Raw genomic sequence first — 12,747 nt, 5'->3', positions numbered from 1 at the left:
AAAAAAAGTTCAATACATATTCGACGTACTGTCCGACAATTTTTTCATCCGAGCCGAGAAGTCCAAACTGGCAGTGTCCGCAATTCCGCATCATCAGAGAGAAGACGGGGGACACATGGCCAGAAGTCCGTTGCTGCCAGGTGGGCCCGGGATAGGAGCGAGTGTGAGTGCGCCCCCACCCCAACCCACTTCGCAGACACGGACAGGGCCAGACAGAGGCCACCCACAGACGCGGCGCGCAGGCAGGCAGGCAGGCACAAGTCACAAGTACAACTGACAAGCCACCCACCTCTTCGATCATAAAAAAAAAAAAAGCCACCCACCTCTTCGACTTCGCCTGGTCTGGCCGGTTCCTTCCTTCCCGCTTCCCTCGTCAACCAAACCAACTCGTGAGGTCTCCTCCCCATCGCCACGCGCGGTGCACCGCCCGCCCGCCGCCCCGAATCTCTCTCGAGCCCGCGCGCCATCCGATCCCTAATCGATCGGCCCGACCCTAGCCCGCCGCCGGCCAACGCCCACCCTTCTCGGCTCGGCTCGATCGGGCGCCCCCGGGGGAGCGAGGCCTCGTTCGCGGCGGACCCCGATGCCCCGCCTCCCGGCCCCTCCGGCGGAGGCGGCGGAGGCATGAGCCGGCGGGGACTCGACGGAGCTGCCAGCCATGGACGCCACCGCGCGCCCGGCCATCGTCATCGACAACGGCACAGGGTAACCCCCGATCCCTCCACCCCTCTCTTCCTCACCAGCTCGCTGTCTCCGACCCGGCCTCGTAGTCGCTGGTGCCAGTACTGCTCTATCGCCGCGCGATTCCCCTGTGCGCTCGGGGGGTTCTCGCCGAGCTTTTTCAGCCATGATCCCGCGGTTGGCTCCTGAAATGGGTGCCCGTGCCAGGGGATGGGGCCCGTGGCTTTGGTTTGTCGTGGGACATTCTCGTTGTACAGTTTGGAGGCACTGGTTAGGTTAGGACAAGTCCGTCTAGAATTCTAGATGGTCGGCTGGGATTGGGAGACAGTACCCAAGCCAAGCTGCCTGTTCTGCTCTTGTTGGTTGTGCTGTTGTGCAGTCAGGATAAATCCGTGCAGTTGTGAGGGGAAGAGTTGGGGATTGCTTTGTAATATGGAGAGAATTTTTAGAGTGGTAGCCTTTAGTTTAGTTGGGACTGCTCCTCAGTTTCTCTCCAAGTATGCACAAGCAGGACAGAGAACTTTTAGAGTGGTAGCCTTTACTTTATGGTACTTTATGGTGCATATTCCACGGTGACTTTTCCGTACTCTCAGCTCCCAGCAAGTTAGGTTGTATATAAGAGCATCTCCAGCAGGGCCCCTACTTGAGCCCCCATAGCTAAATATGGGGGCTCAGGTAAAAAATCCAACTCCAGCAGGGCTCCTACTACGGACCCTAAATTTGTGTGGGCACCCAAATCCTCTCACCAGACCCCATTTTGGTTGGGCCAACAACCCGGCCCCCATCCGTGCGGGCGCTGCAACTCTCCCTCCGGTGGCTTCCTCCGACGAGCGTCGCGGTGTCCCAGTGCGGCAGCGAGCACCGGCGGCGCGGCTCCCTCTCCTCCCTCGCGCGGAAGCGAGATCGAGCACCGGCGGCGCGGCTCCTCTCCCTCTGGTGGCTTCCTCCGACGAGCTCCGCGCGACCAGATCCACGGAAGGCAGGGACAGAGGGCTCGGCTCCTCCCCTTCGCGCCGCGCCCCTTCTCCTCCACCCGGGCATGCACAAGCTCGAGCGCGCGCCCCCTGCCATGGCGTCCGCGACCTTTCCTCCCCGGCGTCGGCCCCTTCTCCTCCGCCGCCGCCGTGTGCGCGCGGGCCCGCTGCTCCCCTCTGCTCCGCCGTGCGGGCCTCCCTCTACTCCGCCGTGCGGGCTCGGTACCCTCTGCTTGGCCGCGCGAGCTCGGCCCTCGCAGCCCTGCCGGCACAGGCGAGCGCTCGTTCTGCACGCGTCATGGTATGTGGGGTGGATGTCAGGGGAAGAAGATAGATTTGACCCAATGACAAGTGGGCCCCTTATGTCATTGTCTACTAATATGGATTTGGGGGCCTTCGTTTTGGGGCTACTGCTGGAGTGGAAGCACAAATTTGGACCAATAAAAATAGGGATAGGCATCCAAATATAAAATGGGGGCTCTAATTTGGGGGCTACTGCTGGAGTTGCTCTAAGGGATATGTCTTCAATGCTGGGTTTATGATCCCATGCATCGTTCTCACATTAAGATTCCATATCTTTTTATGAGCAACTAACAAAGTCACGAGAACAGATCCTAAAGTAATAACAGCCACAAATGAATCTTCTTAGGATATAAACAGTAATAATTGATTCTGTATTGCTTTGATTTCTCCGCAATTGCTAAACTATGTCACTTTTGCTTCTTCTTCTTTTGACATACTAACACTTACCGCCTATTTTCTACTATGAGTTTATGACTATCATCATTTCTTATTCTTACAAGATTTTTATACTCTTATGTTCAGGTATAGCAAACTTGGATTTTCTGGGAACTCAGAGCCGTCTTTCACTCTCCCTACTGTCGTAGCTGCGAACGAATCTTTTCTAGACCAGACAGAGCTGTTGAGTAGTGCAAACTGGATAGCGCAGTATAATGCAGGCATCATGGCTGATCTTGATTTTTTTATTGGAGATGAGGCTCTGTCACGGTTTAGATCTAGTGGGCTGTACACACTAAGAAGTCCAATCCGTCATGGTCAGGTATGTATATACATTTCCTTTTAGTGATGTTGTCCTTTCGTTTGCGTTCTACCCCCATATGCCTTATCCTCTTTCCTGTTCTGTAGGTTCATGACTGGGATACAATGGAGAGATTTTGGCAGCAATGTATTTTCAATTATCTACGTTGCAATCCTGAAGAGCACTATTTCCTTCTTACAGATAGTCCTGTCAGTACACCTGAAAGTCGTGAATGTACAGGAGAAATAATGTTCGAGACCTTCAATGTCCCTGGACTATATATTTCTGTTCAGTCTGTCCTCAGCCTTTCTGCTGGATATGCCTATCTGAAAAGTATTTCTGATGACGATTCAGATACCGTGGTAGGTTATGAAAATACCCCCTTTCATGCTTTGTTTATCTAGTATTTATTACTGCGTAAACCGCATCTTCTTGATTGGCATTCATTGCTTTTATTGAATCTTTTTTTTAAATGGAAAAAATAAAGTTATTGTAGTGATCTCATGCCCTCACAAAGATCGGCCACCCCTTTATATTATATATGTTTCTTTGAATCATGATGTGTCTTAATAACGTCAGCAGCATACTATTTATATATAATCTGTTTCTTGTCAAATTCTGGAACTCATGATTGAGGGCAGGCATTTTTAGTTCCTAGCAATCACTGTTTATTGTTCCAATCTCTTAACCCTTTTTCATTTAATACCTATAAATTCTGTGGTAGAGCACATTGCTTCTCATTGACTTTGGCCAATATACTTTGTCAGTCTGATATGACAGGAGTAGTAGTTGATATTGGGGATGGAGCTCCACAAGTCGTGCCAGTTGTAAATGGCTATGTAATTGGGAGTAGCATAAAGTCTTTTCCTTTTTCCGGAAGTGATGTAACCCAGTTTGTTTCGCAGCTTTTACAGGTACATCATGCACTCCAAATTTTGTTGTAATTACTTTAAAAAAAAGGGCAGACCCAGTGCCGGAGGCTCCCACATGAGTGGGGTCTGGGGAAGGGAAAACCCGAGGCAAGCCTTCCCCCCGCAAAATCTGCGGAGAGGCTGCTTCGAACCCGCGACCTGGTGACTCGGTGAGACAGCTCTCACCACTATACCAGGCCCGCCCTTCTTTTGTTGTAATTACTTTCAGATGCAAAATTTCTCGTATTGTTCCTAATTAGGGCTGTATCGATCTCCGGTTCTGTGCTCTTAAATCAAAGGTTTATTTTAGCATTATAATAAACTTGGTGTTTTTTTTACACCAAGCAGACATGTTTACATATTGTTTCAATATGTTTTGCATAGGAAAAATGTAATGATTTGAGTTTTATGGATGCCAACAACAAGTATTGTAAAATGCGAGAATATTGATCTGGATTGCTCAACAAGATTGATTATTAGATAAGACTGCAGGTTGGTCAATGTCAGTGGGAATGCTGCCTGCTGCATGGAAACAGGGGCAAAACCAGGCTATTTTAGTGCTGTGACTGGGGACAGCAATGGATATTTTGATATCCCAGGCTAAAATGTTGTTGATCCAAAAAAACAAGACCAATAATGATGCTTTTGAACAGTAGTGACATCTATGATTCTCTATCCTGGATCCGCTCATGTGGCAAGTCTGCAAGTGAAACGTAGATTGGGTCGGCCCTAGATATTTTTTTGCTGGATTGCTTGTTATTCTTAATGCTAGTGTTACTCTTGTTTTATGTACAGAGATGATGTGTGGATGAATTAGCATAGCTCGTACTCAGTTATGTTATATTAATCCATTCACATTGTTAATGACAATACCTTAAAATGTTGGCCAGCCTTGTCTCAGGAAATCAAGTTTTGACCCTCCAAAGTGTTAGCGTGCAGATCATACATTATCACTAGAAATTCAATCAGTAACACATAAAATCCGGATACTTGTTATTTTGGCCATTCTTCTAGAATAAATTGAATGGTACGTTATTCATTAATTCCTATTCCCTCTGTTCCAAATTATAAGTTGTTTTGGCTTTTCTAAATATTTAGTTTTTGCTATGCACCTAGAACGCTATGTCTAGATAATAGCAAAGGCTATGTACCTAGAAAAAACAAAATGACTTATAATTTGAACGGAGAGAGTATATAGTATTTGAATGCTATCCTATCCTTGACTATTATTGTGTGACTGGGAAAAATATTTACTTGAAAATGGGGAATTCTCATATTACCATGATTAGCCACCTGGTGAGAAATTGCATCTGACTGCAGAACCATATTCGCAATTAGAGTTGTACTGATTGGTATTAGTCCTTTATGCTCTCAATATTTACTTCTACTTTTGAGGTATTCTCTTGTGGTCCTCTGTAAAAGCTGGATGGATTTTCTCAGGTGCATGGATGCTGTCCTGCTGATGATGTATTACATTATAAGTTCTGTTATTGACTAGTGTCATCTGGCGGTTTTGCAGGAAAGAGGTGAGCTTTTGCCACCTGAGGATTCTTTAGATATATCTCGTAAAGTGAAAGAAATGTATTGCTATACTTGTTCAGACATTGTCAAGGTATTGACTTTTTATTATCCATTGGTCTTCAACTCTTCAGAACTAGTAAAATTGTTTAATGGGAGTTGAAGTCCCCCTAATGAAGTTAAACATGCTTGTAAAACTTGTTCCCTGTGTAAATACTACTTTTGACCTGGTTGGAGAATCTGTTTAATGTTATTTTATATTTGCTTGTGTTGCTTAACAATGACTGTAGATACCTTTTGGTCTTCAGCTTCTCAACATGTAGACTAGTTTTATGCATTGTTTTCTTTTACAAATATATATGTGGCAAGTTTGATATAACTAGTACTTCTAGCAAGAGGCCATACAGTTGGCATCTATGTTAAACAAACAGAAAGATTTAGATTCTTATGCATCTCCATTACAATTTCAGGAGTTCAAGAAGCATGACAAGAAGCCTGATAAGTACATCAAACATTGGACAGCTGTTAAACCAAAGACTGGGGTCCCATATACAATTGACATTGGATATGAACGCTTTCTTGGGCCAGAGGTTTATTCCCTATTCTGTCATCAAAACTGCAATAGTCTGTCATCAAAACTGCAATAGTCTTGTTGTTCCCAAACTATTCATCCAAAATGGTATAATATTATGGCTAACAATCATCTTTTGAGTGTCAATTACACAGTGTTGCAGTGATGAATTTATTATGGCTTTTGATCTTACATTACTCTGATAATTCATATATAGTAAATACATTGAAAGCTAAGAAATTTAACTCATTGTAGCTGTAAATTAAGAGATAAGATTCATACAAGATATCCGGGATTCTTGTGAGCATTTCTTTCTGTTAATTGTGTAGTAAAGGAACTGGTTAGCAATGTGAATGTACAGACTTCACTGCATGGCCATTTCACACTGTACTTATTCTTGTCCTGTGGCTATATCAATGGAGTTCATGGGAACACGGATCAAGGATTGCCAATCTGCCGTTCATATGATTGCAGCACTATTTGTTTCTATGAACTGTAGTCATTTACATTGTCATACTGAACTAAAGCTTCATATTAGAATGTAACATTTATGACCAACTTGAAGAATGAGGTCACATCAATGAATGGATTTGTAGATGTAGAGTTGCGGATGACAGTCTTGCATACTTATAGAAGCATCTTTTGGCATATAGATTTGCTACTATTTAGGAACTGAGATCATGGTTTCCTTGGTTCATCCACAAAATGAAATACTTGCCAATTGCTATTATTCTCTGGAACTGTCTTAACCTTTGGCACTATCTTGGTTCATTACCTCCTTGTAGTTACTCTATAAACATCGGTCTCTACCTCCAATGGAATACTACCATGTGCATAATTTTTACACTGTCAAGTGATATCGATAAGCTTTTGTAGTAGTTCAGAATTGTTCCCGTACATCATGGGTATGAAATTGGCACTAAAAATGGGTGTTATCAAATATATCTTGAAAAGGTTATTAGGTGCTAGAAATTATAAGCGCGTTTTGCCTTGAGCTTAATTTTGTTGGTATTTAACCTTTTTGTTAGAATAAACTTTTAACTTTGTACAGTTGGTCATGATTTTTTAAAGTTGGAATTAAGTGTGCATCTCTAACCATCTACCAACAAATGCAGATCTTCTTCAATCCTGAGATTTACTCTGCCGATTTCTCCACTCCTTTACCTGAGTTGATTGATAACTGTGTTCAGTCTGCACCAATTGACACAAGGAGAGCTCTGTACAAGGTGCTTTCTCCAAACCCTGCATGGATATCTAAGATGGGAAGTGATATATGTGAATGCTGTGACATTTATCAGAATTTTTTTTTTTTGTAGAATATAGTATTATCTGGTGGATCTACCATGTTTAAAGACTTCCACAAGAGACTCCAAAATGATATAAAGAAGATAGTGGATGAGCGTGTTGCTGCGACTAATGCCCGTCATCGTGTGGAAGTGAAAGTAAGTACAGATGATTGATTCGCAGTCGCCATTTAATATACTGTTGTAGTCGATAGGCTACATGTGAATAATGTTATGTGCTTTGTACTGCCATTTAATTTTACCTTCTCCCTGTTGTCAGCCTATTGAAGTCAACGTGGTTGCTCATCCAATACAGAGTTACGCAGTTTGGTTCGGGGGGTCAGTAGCTGCATCTAACCCTGAATTCTTTGAGGTACCTGCCACTTGACATTCTAGGGGCCACAATAAACTGGCAATCTTCAGTAATCATGCCTGTATTTCTGCTATCTGATATAAACTTATAATGCCACTAAAATGTGGTGAATTGCAATGCGTGAGTTCATAACGCTATAAAGCAGTGTTATAACTGAGTTATGAACATGGTTATGAATACAATTATTCCTCGTGAATTCATTTTGTGCAAATGAAATCTAAGTGATTTCCCTTTTCTCATGCAGTTTTGCCACACAAAGGAGGAATACGAGGAACATGGAGCCAGCATCTGCAGAACAAGCCCAGTTTTCAAAGGAATGTACTGAATTTTCCTCACAACCCATCCTCTAGTAGGTGAGCTCATTTAGGTTTCTTCGATGGAATATAGTCAATTTTGATTCTTTTTTGGTCCGTCCCAACCATTGTCGGGCCACCATGACAAGATTTGTAGCTCTGTCTGTACTAGTTGTTTGTTCTGTGTTCTGCGTCGATTGTTGTGTATAGCCATCAGCTTGGTTCCTGTTCGAGGTGCTTGATTGTAGCCATAACCTTGGACAGTTTAGAGGAAAAATATTGGTTATTCTTTTACATTAGCTTCTTCAGACAGATTTACATAAGAGGGTACTCTTATTAATAAGAAGTCAGGCTAAATTTAGGACTCTGTTCGACAATACTGTGTGTGGACTAAAGAAATTTGTCGTGGATGATCTTGAACAGAAGCAGAGCACCTTATTTCAATTAAATAATATGGTATCCCTACTTTCAACAATTCATCTCGTCAATCATTTTTTTAGTGAGTGCAGAGAGAGGGTGTCGTAAAGAGTGCCAAATGATCGCATGGCACATTTCGTCAGGGTTGTATATATACATTTATTAAATGACCGTTCCATGACTTAAAGAAGGTAGAAAAATATACTTTTTATATCATATTCGTTTATAGTATATTAGTACATATACATTGCGTATTATATTATTATTATATACACGGCATAAAGAATGGAAGCCCCGGATCACTTACCCGCCCAAAACTGTACACGTCACGACCCTAACCCTCAACCAGGCTTCAGCCTGCAGCACGCTGAATGCCTGGATTTTCTTTGAAAGTCTGAATGACTGGATTGGCAGCGCATATGATTTGTGCGCTTTCTGGACCAAGACCAAATCTGCCACCATTCCTACCGGTTTCTCTCACTCTGGCGTGCAAACCCCGGCAACCTGTCATCAAATCCCATCTCCTAACCGATCCTGAACCTGAACCTGAATGCTTCAATCTGTACAACGCAGATTCGCAACATTGTTGTAATCACGGGAACCCGATGTAGCTGTGTACCAGTGTCTTGGCCGGGATCACAACGGTCTTGCTAAGCACGAAGAGCACAAGAGTTAACTCGAGCATCAGGATGGTGTTTAGGAATGCTCGGTCGACGATCCAGCCAAATATCGTGATGCCGCCTGGGTTGGACAGCAGGTACAACACTGAAAATCATGCAGAGGAGAAGCAGAGCATAAGCACTGAAACGATGTGAATATTGTGGTCTTGTGAAGCATGATCTTCAAACTATCACATTGGATGGTTGAAGATTAAGCACTGGACAATCAACGCCAGTTTTGTGTATTACTTACCAAGTGATTCCCTCTTGTGGTACGAAGACATGTACGAAGCCAACTGAGCTGTGCCATGAGAACTGCCATGAAGCGACCCACTGTCCAGGGACTCCAGATCACTTTCCGAGAAATCTCTCAGAAACAGATGCGCAGGAAAGGGCACAAGGTTCCCAGAACTGTTTGGGGTGTTCACGTAAGTGGAATCAGTAGAGCATGTTGCTAACGCGTGCCATCGACTAGCCAATGAAGCAATGTTTTGAGCTCTGTGGGAGATCTTAGCAGCAGCGTGCAAACAGAGGACAAGACCGACAACTTGAACAACTGAAGACACCTGCAGTATAAGAGGAAAAGGAAATGTGCTCGTGACTCGATTTCGCACCACATTATGCAGAAGGATAAGATAATGTAAAAGCATGAGGTACTCACAGCAATGTCACCTCCATTGGTGAAATTGATTGGCCCGCTGTAAGCTGTCGTCTTCAAAAGAATGGCAAACTGGCTTGCTGTAACAGAAAGGAAGAGCAGCAAGAGGAACATGCGGAACCTGTGACTAATTTTGGAGAGATTGTGGCGGAGCTGCAGGTGCTCTTTCAAATAGACCAGAGGATCCGCGTCTTGCTCCAGAAGCTTGCCATAGTCATCGAAGTGGATAACTTGCAGATTGCAGACCAAGTTGAAGAGCATGCAGGACGACAATATGATTGTTGTCAAATACATCCATGACATGATGGAAGCGAAAAATACAACGCAGGCTCTCCAAATTGACTCCTGGAAGATGTGGGAGAAGCGGAAGAATTCCCGGGTGACCTTCACAACAAAGCATGGCACTATCCACCATGTAAGAGTGCGGAAGAAGTCCTGTGTCAAGGGGTTGCAACACTTGTTAACATAAAATTAGATACACCAAAAGGTCTTAGCATGATGCAAGATTAATGGATGATATGATAGATGCTATATTAAACATGAAGTTTTCCAATTTAAAATTTTAGATTAATTTCCACTAGAATTCTCAAGGTAAATCTAGGGAGGGCAAGAGCCGTTCTTCAGTCAGACCACTTCAATAGGAAATGGAAATGTGTACTTCATTTAACAAAAAAAATCATAATGGTAATAACAAAGCAAAGGAAATACTACACTTCCTGTTCCATATCCCAAATCCTTGACCCGCCCCTAACATGCATTTCCGTGTCTAAACAGTAAAGAAAGACAAATAGATATGTCGGCAGACACAAACTGAGTATCACACGCACAAGAGCTCCACTCACATGGTAAGATAAAGGAGGCACATGTAGATCACATACGTAACTGAAAGAATAAGCCACATCGATTCGTCCTTCAGTAAGGACAAAGCGAAGCATCCAAGTCGGCAGAGATCAAACAAGGAATTTTAGGATTTGTAGCTCCATTCGTTATGGTAACATGACTAGACATCTATCATCTAACAGACATGTGTGCCCCCCTGGCTCCACATGTCAATGTACCATGGAACAGAAAATTCAGAAGTGCCAAACAACGATCTAGACATGAGGTTTCAGTAGAAGCCGCTAGAGACTGCAATGCAACACGCAAGCATCCAAATAAATATTATAAGCACAAAATGACAATCAGAGCCTTAATATTCTCCAAGTCTCCTAGTAACACCCAAATGGCACCTGAATTCAACAATTCCTCCTTGAGGTGCATAAAGTTGGACCAAATTTGGCAAAAAAAATGGGACAAATTTACACCTAATTATCCACTAGTGGAGGCAGCAGTAAGTAGAAGTATCAGACGTGACACGAGTAGTGGCCATTTATAGCAACTGCTCTCACTATCGGATTTGGACACTACTTGTAGCATTCGATTTTAACTGCTTCCCGTATTAATACAAATTCAAATAAATCCGAAGCAGGGAATGGATAGCGAGGAATAATCCCGGCGAGATCGCGCGGGCAACACGACATCTGCTCACCTGGATCTTGGCGACGTACTCCTTCTGGAATCGGATCCTCATGCCGAGGTCCGGGTCGACGAAGAGGAACTTGCGGAGGCCGTACATGGCCATCTTCCGGGAGACGCAGGCGAGCGCGACGGCGGCCGCGGCCGCCTGCGAGAGCAGGACGCAGACCTCGAACACCTCGACCTCGAAGTCGTCGCATCCACCGCGGCGGCCGCGGCACGGGGAGAGCGTGACGACCGCGGCGGGAAGCGCCAGGCCCACGACGGCGAGCGCGGAGGCCGCCGCGGCCACGCCCAGCGGCGTCGACGCCGCCAGCCCCGCCGCCGACAGGAACGCCCCAAGGCGGCGCAGCCACCGCGAGAGCGGCGCGTCCGCGCCCGGCGCGGCGGGCTCCAGCAGCGGCGACGAGATCGCCGCGTGGTTCGGGGTCGGGGTCTCGGCCGGTGGCCGCGACGGCGACGGCGGCGGACGAGGCGGACCGGCGAGGCCGTCGCCGGTGGAGGCCATGCGGACCGCGGGCGGGAAGGAAGGAAAAGGAACTGGCCTCGCCGGAGGGTCAGGTCAGAGCTGTAAAAGGCCGGCGGTTGAGGGGTCGACTGGTCCAGTCGGAACGAGGAGGAAGTGGACCGGCCTTTTAAGGCTCGCGCTCGGGGGGCCCACGGAGACCTTGTCCCACGAGCCAGTGGGCCCCGCGGTGGAGTGCCCGGTGGGTTCGAGTCGAGGGAGGGATTTGTGCTTTGCTTGGGCTCCGGGGGCTCTCCCGAGACGGCGTGGGGAGGGAAGGACACGTGGCGTGAGGGAGAGGGATGATGCCAGAAGGATCCCGCGTGGCTGGCTGAGGTGTGCGCAGCTGCCCGAGGGCAGGTGCAAAGCCGTGAAAGCAATGTTTGGTCCACTTGAAAACAAAGCCAGGGAAAGGATATCCAGTGATGGTTACATTGATGCACACTCTGTCCTGTTCGGCTTACCCAGAAACCGATTTATTCGGGTTATTTTTTTAATCAGAAAGTAATATTTTTCTCTCATAATAATTCAGCCAGAATAATGTTTTCAGTCAGTTTCAGCCAAAATTCAGAACGGGACCTCTATAGCAATAACTAGTATGTACGTACATTGATTGATAAAGACATTATATAGATCTTTCATAGTTTTTATCTACCGTGAAAAGCTATTTTATCAAACGGTTTACTAGAAAGTGAAACCATATTCGGCTGGCTAGAAAAACGTCTGATGCTGATGCAGATGCTGATTTGTTGTGAGAGAAAAACACTGTTATTTTGCTGAAAATGTACGGCTGATAAGTTCAAGCGAACAGGGCTAATTTATCTCCACGAGTGGAGCTTGCTCGTGGAGCTAAAGTAAAACTAATTCACCATTGAAGCAGAGCTAGATCAAACGGGCTTTAACACATGTTGTGCCACAAGTTGGTATTATTGCTATTTGTTATGCGTTATAAATGGTACTATTGGTATTTGTTATGTGTTATTTGCAAGGACGTGTGTCATTGTCACCGTGGCTTACAATAGGGCCTCGTTTAGATTGCAAGTTTTTTTACTCTCTCTCCATCACATCAAATCTTTGGACACATGCATGGAGTATTAAATGTAGATAAAAAATAATTAATTACACAGTTTGATTATAAATTACGAGACGAATCTTTTGAGCCTAGTTAGACTATGATTAAACAATAATTGTCAACTACAAATGAAAGTGCTACAGTGTCAAATACTGATTCCTAACCCCAGTGTAAACAAGACCTAAGCGCAATCTTTGTGCCTGCTATAGCATTACGAAGAAGCCCCGGAGTGCTCTGCTGGAGTCTGGAGAGTAGTCATCGTTCATTCTTGCGTGTGT

The 12,747-nt window shown here is 45.1% G+C and overlaps 2 protein-coding genes across 3 annotated transcripts; one reads left to right on the top strand and one right to left on the bottom strand.

Annotated features, from left to right (window-relative positions):
* Positions 1-352: 352 nt before the first annotated feature.
* On the top strand, positions 353-8,007 carry LOC136498979 (actin-related protein 3-like). 2 transcript variants are annotated; one of them, XM_066494675.1, is made up of 10 exons: positions 357-705; positions 2,481-2,715; positions 2,802-3,056; positions 3,462-3,608; positions 5,125-5,217; positions 5,594-5,713; positions 6,810-6,920; positions 7,011-7,136; positions 7,258-7,350; positions 7,595-8,007. In XM_066494675.1, the coding sequence occupies exons 1-10, from the start codon at positions 659-661 to the stop codon at positions 7,673-7,675; spliced, it is 1,308 nt and encodes a 435-aa protein (XP_066350772.1). In that variant the 5' UTR covers positions 357-658; the 3' UTR covers positions 7,676-8,007. The 2 variants fall into 2 exon arrangements, 1 of the variants encoding a protein (XP_066350772.1); XR_010769855.1 differs by lacking the exon at positions 7,595-8,007 and having other exon boundaries at positions 353-705; positions 7,018-7,136.
* A 231-nt stretch (positions 8,008-8,238) lies between these two features.
* LOC136498978 (uncharacterized) lies at positions 8,239-11,859 on the bottom strand. The gene is made up of 4 exons (XM_066494674.1): positions 10,906-11,859; positions 9,381-9,812; positions 8,973-9,285; positions 8,239-8,825 (listed from the first exon to the last, which is right to left on the bottom strand). The coding sequence occupies exons 1-4, from the start codon at positions 11,398-11,400 to the stop codon at positions 8,653-8,655; spliced, it is 1,413 nt and encodes a 470-aa protein (XP_066350771.1). The 5' UTR covers positions 11,401-11,859; the 3' UTR covers positions 8,239-8,652.
* Positions 11,860-12,747: the final 888 nt, after the last annotated feature.

This window comes from Miscanthus floridulus, chromosome 13 (genome assembly GCF_019320115.1).
Source record: "Miscanthus floridulus cultivar M001 chromosome 13, ASM1932011v1, whole genome shotgun sequence".
NCBI classification, from domain to species: Eukaryota; Viridiplantae; Streptophyta; class Magnoliopsida; order Poales; family Poaceae; genus Miscanthus; species Miscanthus floridulus.
Note: the sequence above shows the minus strand (reverse complement) of the source record. Positions and strands in the feature narration are given on the sequence as shown.